Genomic DNA, 13,061 nt, shown 5'->3' with positions numbered 1-13,061 from the left:
TTATAGAGGGGAAATAATATAATTTATTCCAAGAAGGCGAATCATTGGTGTTATAATACAGTGTGGAACCTGGAATACATAGAGCTAATTGGAATCATTGCGTAGTCATTTTCTCAACGTATCTAGTCGGTTTTGTGGGAAGAGCTAGACTAATAATTATGCATGACGAATTTTACCTGGCGAATAATCTATCTCGCTGTTCGTGGCACCTTTCCTGCGTCTAGGTAAAGTTTTGCACAATGATGATGACAATAGGGGCGTTGATAAGGCTTCCCCAGGCTAGTTGCAGCGCCGAATCAAATGTCACTGATTGTATGTATCCCTGGTGGAAAGGAACAGATGAACACTTATTTTGAGTACAACGTCTATTTCCTCTTCCTGAAATCAGATCGGTTGAAAATGTGACTCTACGCCATTTTTGTCTAATATTTTCGTCTCGTTTATAAGCTTAAGAATAGATAATGTAAAACAGTACATAATAATATTAGCAATTTTTCAAATTGAATGAATAAAGAATACAAGAGACCAAATATATTTTGAAGCAAATCAAAACGATATATTTATATTTCCTATTTGCAAGTTCACAATATTTACAATTTGGCACTGATATCTTATTTATTCTTTGTAACATAAGGCAACAGTGTTATGTTACAGCGCTTGTTTACACATCGGTTTAGCGGCAAATTTATACGAAGATTAATATTAATATAAAAACACTTAAAATTGATTTTCGTACAAAATTTCGATGATATATTATATTATACGGTTTAAATTAATAACTCTTTTCTTCATAAAACTTTCGAAGCTTTGTAAAAATATTTCTCTTCTCTTTTTTGTTTTCCTTTTTATTTTCGAACAACTTTGAGGATTTCTTCACAATTGTGTAGATAGATATGCCAGACCACTTAGCGACCTAAAGGTGATTTAATTGTACAGTCTTACATAAACATTTTAATTTTACCACAAAATTTTTAGGACTCGTACTTATTGTTCGTGGTCAAACCGAACCCAGAAACCAATATGCGTTAACCAGTTTGTCGGATAACACATGAAGTGGTATAATTATTATACTTGTGCTAAAATATATTTCACCAAGTAGGCGTGACTGATTGGTGTACCCAAAAGGAAACACGAAAACCGGAGTGTCTCAGATTGCAAGTTTTGGAGAAAAGTGAGGACTTTCTCAAACAAGAAAAGGTGGAATGAATTACACCCAATACTGATTTTTACCCAAAAGTGGGTTTACGGGAACACCGAATCTCGCGTCTCCCGCAGCTCCGACACCGCTGTCGTAATGCTGCCAGTCGTCGCTTTCGCTAACATCCGATGGCTCGTTCACTAAGAATTCTCGTTTGAGTTCGGACGAGTTGTTGGCACCCGTCTCCCCGTGCCCTAACAAGGGAGTCACTTTACACGTGGGTACCGAACCACTCACTTCTGTCCAATCACCCACATCGGTAAGATAAGGTAACGGAGGAGGTGGAGGGGGTATGTTAGAGTCGACTTCCATTCTTCGACTCTTGTTTGCCATTGTTCTGGGTTTCGGTGACGCGCATGACCCGCTTCCGGTGCTGGAAGGTGACGTAGGCGGGGGAGGAGGTGGAAGATCGTCTGACAGCGAGATACTGCCATTGGACGGAAGTCTGTCCGGTATACCGAGGTCAGTCTGAGCCGTTAATGACCCGGGAAATTTAGTAGTAGCGTCAATTTGGGAAGCCCTTTTCTCTCTTTTCTTTCGTTTATTATTAGACACTCGACACTTTATGGAAGCCACGACCACGATGGTCAAGACAAGTACAACGGCTACTACCACGATAATCAGTACCTCATCATTACCAATAATACTTGGGCTGAAAAACCCGGAGTTTTGAGTTGTGGAAACCGCAGTCGATGTTGGCATAGGAAAGGAAAATGGTGTTGGGCTAAAACCGAGGATATCATGGGGCGGTGATGAACCTATGGGTAATTCCGGTAGAAAGTGACGGTAAGCGTATTGGAATTTACCGTTAGCCGGTTGAACATTCGGCGCTGTTAAACGATACTCGAAAGAGTCCTCAATCGCCACATTATCGGTTGAGTTCATATCGGGTGCTACGATAACCACCAATCCGCGAACCACATCTTCGTGAGTGAAAGCTGACACGGATTCGATGGCCTCCCTCGAGACACGATCGGAACCCTTCCTCAAAGCCAGGTATCCGTAAGAAGGGGACTTTGTTACTTCGTAATGGGGATTGCTGTTAGTTTGTTCTGCCAATTTTGTGGCGTCTAAACTGTCCAGCGTTAAGGGTGTCACGCTACCAAAAATTAAGTTTGCGAATTTCTGCTTAACTAATGGAATAACGGTTACGTTTACAATGTGATCGGTAATTGTATTCTCGGGGTTGTAAATCGTAACCACAAAATGATCTTCGGATGAGGTAAAATTATATTGCATATACATGACAACCTCGTTATCGATGTCTATTTGACGAAAATGATACGTAATATCGTCGTTCATAAATATTCGCCCGAATACGGGAGGAACTGTAACGTTGTAATATATTTCGTTATGATCACCATTGGTCGAAGCTCCCAAATTCTTTGACTGTAAAAACACAGCGGCTTGACCTTGTACTAAGTGTACATCGGTCGTGTTCAGTAGTTCCAGTGATAAAGGAACGACGTGTATATTGAAGACGTTATAAAAAGCTTTGTGTTTTCCGTCGCTAACTTTGAAATGGAAGGTACCGTGCCCTCTACTTTTATCGTGTACGAAATAAACGTATCCTTTATCGACATCATCTTGAGTAAAAGTATGCAACGGCACCGATAAATTTGACTTGTAAACAATTATACCGTTAGTCGGTTTTTCGATGATTTCATAAATGATGTCTTCCGGTATACCATCGTTATCGGTCGTGTTTAACTGACTAGCTTCTATTTCAACTATTTGTCCTTGAATGACCTTTATTTTCGGAGCCAGGGTTTGTAGTTCAAATGGTTGATCATTGACTGGGATTACCGTAACGTTGATAGTTCCATTCATGAAGAGAAGGTCGGGGTTACCGTTGGCTCCCGCGATAAAGAACGACAAAGAAAAGTCATCCTCGAATGTTTCGGAATTATCATGATGATAACGAAATTCCTTCTTCCTTAATTGTTGCCGACCAAATGTTTCTTTATTTGGTTCCGTGATATTTTTCCCTTCCAGTTCGAGCCATCCATTACGAGGCAAAATTTGAACGGAGATCTTTAAAATTTCGGACACTTCGTTCTTGCTTTTTCTCTGCCACAATTCCAAGAGTTTCGTGACATTAACGTATTTTTGATTGACAACAATCTCTTCCCCTTCTTCAACTTCCAAATTCTTCAAAACCACTAATTGTTCGTAGTTAGTGGAACCGATATTACCGACGGATATCTCAATTTGAAACTGAAAATTCCTCATTATTTCGGCGTACGCCGTTTCGATGTCAAAAATTACGGAATCCGTGGCCGAAACTCCGGACAAAGGATGCGTTTGTTCGTAAAGAACCAAGTTCTTGTCGATCTGTTTTTGAGTAAATTGAGTAACTGGATTTAAAGTCCCATCCGGACTTTCCAGTAAAATTCTTCCCAAGGAAGGTGGCTGTGTCACGTGGAAAACGATATCACGATCATTCTCCAAGTCATTCGTACGAATGCTCAAATGATCTTTCGTAATTGACTGTTGCATGCGCGGGAATATGTACAACTTTTCATTGACTAGAACGACTAGTTTCAGCGGACTAGCAGTCACCGTGAAGACATGAGGTGAATCGTAGTTGGTTCCATCATTTACTTGAAATCTGAAACCTCCGGCGCTGTCCCCTGTTATAAAAGAAACGAAAAATAATCAACAATGAATTCGTGTATGAAGAAATGACCGCGCCGCAAGAGGAGGGAAAGCGGCCATTTCCTCGATGCACCCCGCAATCTTTCAAAACGACATCTATATACCGTATAGATCTGACAATAGCAAGTGATGTATGAAAATATCGACCCGAGTATCGAAACCTTAAGGGTGTATTTTCATTCTCTTACAAAACTAATGGTGTTTCTTTCAAGCTCTATCAGAAAAAAACCGAAGATTCGATCTGAAAAAAGGGACCGAAACGTAAGGAAACTTTTTTTATTATGTTCTCTCTCGAGAGAGGGACAGTATTGAAAAGGAAAAAGATAAAGGAGATTTCCTTAGATTACGTGACTCGCGGAATTACATTGCTGAGAACGTCTCAATCATTAATAATGGGCCATAAACTAAAAAAGACGTTCTAACGCTACAGATAGTAACTTAAGCGTAACGATACTCCATTAGAGACCTTCTATCTATTGCCGCTTGTTATTACTTACTTTTATATTGTAGAAAAACTATAATTGGCTGATAAGATAGATTATTACCAAAGGCAAATGGAAATAACCAAAAGTGACGCAATAAGTATGGAGAACGTAGGCAGACTCGTGACAAATAATCTGACGCATTTCTAGCTCACTTTCCGTTATTTCTGTTCGCCTTTGTCATTACCTGTGTGGAGATATACGACCATTCCTTGATTTATTTGCTCCTGCGTGAAGCTCAGAATGGGCGTCATGGTGTCGTTCTTGTACGCCACGTAGCCATTATTGGAATTAGAAATGACAAAGGTGACGTCATCGGCAGTTGAGTCGTCATCGAGAGCGGACAAGTGGTTATTGGTAATAGTTGCCACGGAACCTTCCCATAGAACTAGGCCCGTGTTGTTGACCAAATGAGGCGCTTCGTCGTTCACCGGTTCCACTGCCACGTGAATAGTGCTGGGTGCACTTTCCTTGCCGAGTGTTTCGGCTTTCGCTACGAGAGTAAACCAATCTCGGGACGTTTCGCTTCCATCGTGAACGTATTTGACTTGCCCCGCGTTTAGTTGCGACGGTGCGAATGCGGCTAGTTTGAATCCTTGAGCGTTTCCGTTCGTCAAGTAACCGTGATGAGGTTGTTCGACGATTAAATATTCCGTTATCCAAAATGTATAGTAAGGATTAGCGGCTCCGATGTCTTCCGGCGTCAACTTAGCTTCCTTCCCCTCGAAAACAGACACATTTCCAGTACGCAAAAGAATTATCTTTGAGATAATGTTAATGGTTAATTTCAAGTCCGTTACGCTTGTAATGCCGTTAGTGACGTCAACGACGAAGCCGTCTTCCGTTACATTTTGTTCGGTTTGAACGTAGAATAACTTTCCTTCGTTAACAATTTCTTGATTGAAACTTCTAACAGATTCTCTAGGTTCTTTTTCAACTTCTTTTTCGCCTTTGTTGCGTTTTTTATCGATTTCCAAAATTCCAAAAGTGGGAGGAGTTTTCAGGTGATAAGTGATATTGGCCGGATTGACATTAGCATGCGCGACATTCAAAACTCGCGCGTCGATTGTGATTTGTTGCCCTTCGTCTACGTACAGTGTTTTATTGCAGAAAACACTTAAAGGTTGCCAATAACTATCAGGAAAAATTCGTAAGTTGAAAGTGCTTTCGACGTTAATGTTTCCGAAATACGCGACAAACTTGAAGGAATCCGTGAAACTGAGACTGTTGTCATTTTCGTATTCGACGTTATCGGCGTCCAAGTCTTTTTGCGAAAACTGATTTGCTTCTTTGCCATTAATAAGTATTTCACCGTATTTAGGTTTTGAAATAATTTTGTAACTAATTTCGCTGGGATTAGCGTTTTCATTCGTGTCTACGGTCAAGTTGTACGACGTAATGAATTGACTTTCTCCTCTTCTGACGGTCAAACCCGTATTTCGGGAAACGTTAATAAAAGGTTTCGACGCTCGAATTTCTAAAATACCCGTTGCGTAAAACTGACCATCGGTAATCCATAGAACAACTTTAGAGTAGTCAGCTCCCATATGTCGAAAGAAGATAAGACCATTGTTCAAATCTTCCTGCGTGAATTGATAAACTTGAGTGTTTTGATTATCAAGGTGAAAAAGAGCTCCGTTCGGTATTCCTCTTCTGGTATATTGAATATCGGCGGGCTTGGAATCGATATCAGCGTCAACGTACATCAAATCCTTGCCAGTTAGTTTCCGTTCACCGCTTTGAACAACGTTGAAGACACTATCAACGACTCTTATTGGTGGATTGTCGTTTTTCATAATAATCCCGATATGAAATACACCGCTGTAAATAAAATCATCTTCGCCCAGTTTGGCGAAAGCCGTGAAATGAAAGGAGTCATGTTCCGTTTCGGAATCATCGTGCGCGTAGGAGATACGACCACTAACTAAATCTTCGTTCGTGAACGTTTTTAGTGAATAATTCTCGACTTGCGTTAAGGAAGGGCTCATAAGTCTAAGGAAGCCATTTATAGGAGGACTGGTAACGTTATAAGTTAATGGAACATCACCGGGTGTCCGTATGAAGAGATGCTTTGGGGTTATTGAAGCTGATTCTCCTTCGGCAACTTCTAGCTTCTCATTGGTGACAACAGCGTTCGATTCACTGGGCACGTGTTTAATTTTAAAGACGCGATTATCCATAACGAACCCGTCCGGTGAACTAACTTGAAACACGAATTGATCATTAACCAAAGTGTGTGATTTACGATGAATTTTGTACTTGAGGTGCTTGTTATCAATATCTTGCTGAGTAAAGAAGGAATTGGCATCAAGACGTCGATGCATACGATTTTCCGAGGGTTGAAATAAAACTATATTACCGAATAAAGTCGGAGACGTAATCGTGTACGAAATTTGATCCGCCGGTGTCGAGACTGGTGACGTTTTATATTTCAAATTCGTCTCGGTAATATGCCCTTCAACTACATTTTCCAAAACTAATTCTTTATTTACCACTTCTACCAAGTCTATCGCCGTAAAGCTAATATGAAAGTCGTAAATAGTGGGAACGGTAATATTGAGGCAGGAAATGGAGAATTTAAATTCGTCGAAAGCTGGTCGACCAGTCGTGTGTTCGTAACGAATTTTACCCTTATTAATTTGTCGTTGCGTAAAATGATTCACAGCGTGCCATTTATTGTTCATGCGAAGTTTCTTTAAGGTACCGTATTGAGGAAGTTTAGTCATTTCGTAACGAATCTCTAAATTCTGATCTACAGCGTTCGTACCGAATGTTAAGTTGTCCGGGTGAATAACAGCGTGTGAATTGTAAGGAATTACCAATCCAGTGTTGTTAACGAGTGAAATTACTAGATCATAGGTGGCGACGCGAATTACGGCTGTTTGCCCGGTTTCAATGCCATCCGAAACGCTTAAAGATAACTTCGACTCGGGTGCACCACGATGGACAAAGTTAATAACACGGTTCTCGACTTCTTCTTGGGTAAATCGTTCTATGGGTTCGCCCGGTTTCTTTGCACTCTCAATGTAACCAACTTCGCTAGACGATCCTAGATTCAGAACAGTATAGACCAAGTCCTTGGGCTGTGTGTCTGCGTCTTCTGTTTTTAGAATGTCCGGCGTCAATGTTTTCTTCGTATACCTGTTGATAACCATCGCTAGTTAAATATAGCTACTTGATGTTTTTGGAAATATCTTAAAACTACCTGGCTAAACGGAACGTTTTATTAGGCGGTACTTGAAACGATGGTGGATCATTGACAGGTATAATGTGGATATGATATACGAATTGGTGTCTCTGCTCTAAAAATGTAGGTAGTCGATAATTCCTGGCTTGAAATTCCAGTTCGATCACCATCGAATCTTCGTGGTTTTCAGATCCGTCGTGGGAATAGCGAACTTTATCCGTATTCAGGTCAAGCAAACTGAAGAGGTTCTCGGCAGTTTTCTCCCAGATCTCAATCTCAAGCGTCCCGTGTTTCGGTGGTTCGATGATGTGAAAGAGAACGTTGTTTTCCCGAAGTCCGTATTTCTGATAATCCATAATAATTCTGAAATAACGTTCGATAGAGGAAATCAATTTTGTTCCTGGCTTACGTACATATCGGAAACTTTCCGAAACTGTCTAGGTTAACGGATTTTACGTACCTTATATGGGTGGGCGTAATTAAATCACTTCCGCCCTCCTTCACCTCAAGAGGATTCAGGGATAAAATTTCCATATCGATGGGAAGAGTGGACTTGGTATATAGTTTATAACCGGAAGTGAAGTTACTTCGAATGCAAATGGTTTCGGAGCACATGCAACGGAAAGAGTCGACCCCTTCTTGAAAACATTCGGCTCCTTCGACGCAAGGATTCTTCGCGCACGTATACTCCCAGACGCAATTGACTCGAACCCCTTGGGTGACTTCGGCTTCCCTCAGCCCCACTATTTCGTCATTCACCTAGAACGTCCGGGTCAGGGGGAGAAAACAATTAGAAGAGAATGCATTCTAGGAAAAAGGGTTTTGACAACAGAGTGTGAGAGTGCTTGAAGGAAACGGAAGACAGCCTAATCCAGGAAGAGGAGGGTTAGGATTTGGCGTCACCTTGATATTCTTCAGACAGCCCTTGAGGAAACTCTCGACGCCTTCTGTTAGCAACGATTGTAGTCCTTGCTGAAGGGCCCGAGACTGTTTATTCAGTTCGATTCCACCCGCGTATAAATATCCGGCCAAATCGAAGTATCGATTTTCCCCTAAGCCTTGGCGAACGTTTTTAACGCGACCGTCTGTGGTTAGTTCGACATACGAAGCACCGAATTGTATCTCCACCTGATGCCATTCGCCGTCGTTGATAGAGAACTCTGATTGCAAGGCGACCACGCCGCTGCCTTCGTTAACTGACAGGCTCACTCGACCTTCAACCAATTCAACTGCCACGAAATCGTTTTTCGAGGAAGGACCGGAATGGTAAAACAAAACGGCATTGTGGGACTGAGTTTTAACGTTGAACGAAAGCGTGCCACCGCCTCGAGCGTTCCAGCGAGGTAAGGCAACGAATGCACCACGACCCACAAAACTAACTGCTTGATACGAAGAAGCTTCGAATTCTTCGCTACAGTCCCACGTTACTCCGTAGACGTTCCTCTGGTCGGGTGACTCGGCGGCCATTGTTAATATGTTATGATCATTGAAGGTCACATCCTCCATACAACCACGGAAACTTTCCAAGTTGCCTAAGAAGACCTCCTATAAAAATAAAACACCCAACGTAATTTAAATCTTTGAATTGAAATCTTTTGAATCTCTTTAACCGAAATGAAATAGACGAATACAACAAAGTTCAACGGTCAAATAAGATAGATAATAAATTACCTTGAAACCACCTAAACTACCCAGGTAAACGCCATATTTGATATTTAACTCGAAAAAACGACCAGGAATATCCAACTCTTTAGTATGGATCTTGTCAATGGTCATAGACAATACGGCCTCTGTTCTTTGTATTTGAATCTCGTGCCAAGCTAAATCATCCAGTCTTAAACCCGGTGAAGAAGTTAGAACGACTTCTCCTGATCCCAAGTTGACGCGCACCTTGATGAAAAAATCGGTAAAAGCGATTTTGATATCAGAGATCGTTCAGATCAAGAACCAAAAAAACTAGGAATTCTCTTTTGGGAGCCCTTCCACTAGCAACTGCGTTCCCTTACTAAAGACCTTGACACACGTTTTATATTGAACCAAGTATTTTTCGTCTTCATTGGTAATATAAACATAAGTTCTTACGATATGTTCCATCATATACGAATGATAAATTAAGATAGGGGATGAAATTTGGAATATTTTCATTTTATAAAGACGCGTGTCAGATGTCAAGGCCTTAAGTTAGTAAACGCGGTTGACCGTTAAGAGAAATATTTTCGTGGAAAAAGGGTTGGGCGTCATTAAGTTGATAGGACGAATTTTCCTTTGTTTCTTGGAGGTTTTTATTCTGGGCGGTAACCCCCGAGGAATCTACTTAATACTTTGGAGGGTTAACGAGAGAGTTTGCGCGTCTACCTTAATACCACCTCTCTCTATAAGTACAACGCAATAATCGATGGGTCCCGCTGCCAACAATAAAACCCCGTCGGATCGGTGCGTTTTCAGTCTGATGAAAATGTCAGTCGAGCTTCGGGAGTCCTCGAAGGGTATCGACACGTGACTGGCCCCGTAGAAGGAAGCTGCTTGTGTTTGGAAAGAGAGAAAAACAAAAACAAAACACAAAGCAATAAGAAACGAATCGCAATCTGGAAGTATCGAATAAGAAAAGAAAGACAAAACGGAACAACATGTCCATACTAGTTCCGTTTTTTTCTATTAATATCGGTGATGCGGTCACCTTTGTGGATTTTTTGGGTATACCCTAGATTACTTCTAGCCTCAAAGGCATAGTTACAACCATGGAAGGAACCTAAAACCCCATAGAAAAACTATACTTAATTGAAGTTTTAACCGTGTAACCACTAACCAGTTTCTGTAGGATATGTGATTTTTGGGTATGACCCTAGAATACTTCCTGCCTCAAAAGGCATAGTTACCACATTGGAAGAGGACAAAAATTCTCATAGAGAAACATGCGTTTTTTAGTGGATACTTTTAAAGTTTTAACCAATTCCCGATTTAGTAGCTGTCTAAAACTCTAAATGTGCCATTTTTATATTCAGAATATGGACTTTCATCATGAGTTCATAAGATTTGTTCCATAAGTTTGTCACTGATTACGTGAAACGTCATCGATTCGAGGTAAAGCGACGTCTGGTGAAGCGCTGCCAAAGGCTTAGTACAGACAAAATAGGAAGATGGACTGAAAAACCAAGCGTAGTCAATTCTCGCTTGTGGTTCTCGAACTAACTCTCAGTAAGTTTCTAACATTACGAAGTATAGGCAGTGTCACGCTTATGGAATATATCTTATAAACTTACGCTTTCATTATAGCCGCGTTTACACGAGACACTTTGGAACCGTTTTCAACCGTTTTGGAAAGGCATAACACTTTTTAAAAAATAAGATTTGCATTTTTTCGTGAAAGATCTCTGCTTTTATCAACTTAAAATTCTTTTTTGTACATTCCAAAACGGTTCAAAACGGTTTCAAAGTGTCTCGTGTAAACACGGCTTAAGATAAGCTACGCCGATAACGGTTTGGAGTCTGTAAGGCCTATTACTTTCTATTATTTATATTTGTCTTTGGTATTATATTTTGCCACGAGAAAGAGTGTAGTATATAAAAGGTGAAAGAACAAATCCGATTAGCCCGGTTTAGGGAATTACTTATAAAGAGAAAGGTATTAGTGTTAAACCCCAAATTATATTCCCAACACGCGCAATCTCTATTATCTCTTGTTGCGACTAGGGTTAAACTCGCTGCGAAAGTCTTTACTTAAAGTGTTTAGATAACACATATCAGTACAGTTGGCATAGGAACAGTTTAATTCATTGTCTTGTCAGGCCTCAAGGAGGATAAACAACCTTGTATTTTGAAATTTAGAATGACCTTGATATACTATAAAATCCAAGGGGCTCTCTCAACTTTTTAATTCCTATAAGGTTTTTAAGATCCATGGCGACACATCGGGACACATTGATACAAGGGTTACGTGTACGCACGCGCGAGATAAAGGACTTAAAGAATCATGGTAGTAATACCAGGCTGCACGTGGCGTAAATGTCAAAACACTCCTCTACTTGTAATTGTATATCCCCTGCCTCTGAAAAGCGGGCCTCATTAAGGTGTCTACGGTTACCATGCACTTGAACTTAGGAACTGTCTTTCTCCATAAAGTTGTGACGTTTAAAATAACTTTGGTCCCACTTGGAACGCACTGATGTTAAATGTAGCGCGGTGCTAGTATATAAAGGATGGCATTCAAAATGTAAAAACCTTGCCAAAGGTGTATGTAGGTACTGCAAACTTTGGATTAGTCACATTTTTCAGGACGTTTTTCGAATCTATCTCAAAACCTCAGAGAGCCTCAAAGTAAACTTTATTTTTAGGTTATATTAAAACTGCAAACATATTAAAGTAATATCGTAACAGTGTGAAGTCTGTGTCCCCATAGAAAAACAACATTATAAATGTTGATTTAAGTACTTCGGTAGTTTCCTAAAAGGTAAGCGACTTAACGTTGTGACAGCCCTTAAATAATATTTTGGCAGAGTTATGACAGACGTCGCTATGAAAGTTTTCAAACATTCCTTCAGTGTTAAGCCTTGAGTTGGAGAAGGCTGTCCCCTAGCTTTAAAGAACTTCTCCAGAGTATATCAGTTCTAGGAGCAGTCTATACCATTAAATTTTAAGCTTGCGAAGTTGCTGGACTACGGACCTTCAACTGTATAGGGGACAGGGATTCTGGGTGAGCGCTTACAATACAATAACCGAACGGTATGTACTAGCAAGGAAATTATCATTAGGATTTGAAGATCATTTAGAACTCACTGTTTTAAGCTAGCCGCGCGAGAATCATGGGAGGGCCCAAAAAGGCAATTTATCAACACCCCCCCCCCTTGTATGTCTTGATAATGAAGGTTGCCTACCCCCTTTTTTACGTCAAAAAGGTATATTCCCTTAAATTCACTGCACGTGCTCGGACAGCAAAAAATAAAAAAATAATTCCATCTTTGCTGGTTCCCTTTTTTAGACACAAAGTCCGTGTCAGCTACCTTTGGGGAGGGGGTCTTCCTTCTGAACCATCCACGGTCCACCTAGGACTTCTTATGAGATCTCTTTTTAAGAAAGAAAGAAAAAAAACATTTCTTGCGGAAAACGCGTTGCAATTTTTATGATCTTGCGAAAAGGAGCAATCATCTCGGTAAGTTTGGCGTCTCTCGCGGGGACTCACAATTGAATTCGTCGTAAAAGGCAAAGGGGGCAATTTATCTTGAAGTAAAAAATGAACATTCCCGACTATCACCTTCTTGGATACGACTTTTAAAATGTAAGACGCCGCTATAAAAAGAGTTGACATTTTTAAAGAGAGGGCTACCGCCTGCTGCTAACGCTTACCTATTAATTTACTACCGAAAAGTTTATAAAGTTTTCTACAAGATAGGTGAGTCAATCTCTAAACTATTACAATGGCAATGTGCACAGTCTTAGCGGTGTATGGGTATAAGCAGAAGTGAGATGAGAATAGGAGTATCGAGGTAACCAAATTCTTCACTAGGCGAAAGTGAATATTCTTGATAACACACCAACGGTT

At 40.6% G+C, this 13,061-nt stretch overlaps 1 protein-coding gene across 1 annotated transcript in view; it reads right to left on the bottom strand.

Moving 5' to 3' along the window:
• Positions 1-441: 441 nt before the first annotated feature.
• LOC149625161 (chondroitin sulfate proteoglycan 4-like) overlaps positions 442-13,061 on the bottom strand; it is a 50,983-nt gene continuing 38,363 nt past the window's right edge. The window contains exons 2-8 of the mRNA XM_089851935.1: positions 9,881-10,044; positions 9,197-9,415; positions 8,429-9,070; positions 7,986-8,284; positions 7,544-7,888; positions 4,526-7,479; positions 442-3,831 (exon numbers count right to left, since the gene is read on the bottom strand). Coding sequence (XP_089708061.1) covers positions 1,208-3,831; positions 4,526-7,479; positions 7,544-7,888; positions 7,986-8,284; positions 8,429-9,070; positions 9,197-9,415; positions 9,881-10,044 — 7,247 coding nt within the window. The 3' untranslated portion in view covers positions 442-1,207. The remainder of the gene's footprint in view (positions 3,832-4,525; positions 7,480-7,543; positions 7,889-7,985; positions 8,285-8,428; positions 9,071-9,196; positions 9,416-9,880; positions 10,045-13,061) is intronic.

This window comes from Phalangium opilio, unplaced genomic scaffold, assembly GCF_054372755.1.
Source record: "Phalangium opilio isolate 3A_F unplaced genomic scaffold, DU_Popi_V2 ptg000105l_1, whole genome shotgun sequence".
Classification (NCBI taxonomy): domain Eukaryota; kingdom Metazoa; phylum Arthropoda; class Arachnida; order Opiliones; family Phalangiidae; genus Phalangium; species Phalangium opilio.
Note: the sequence above shows the minus strand (reverse complement) of the source record. Positions and strands in the feature narration are given on the sequence as shown.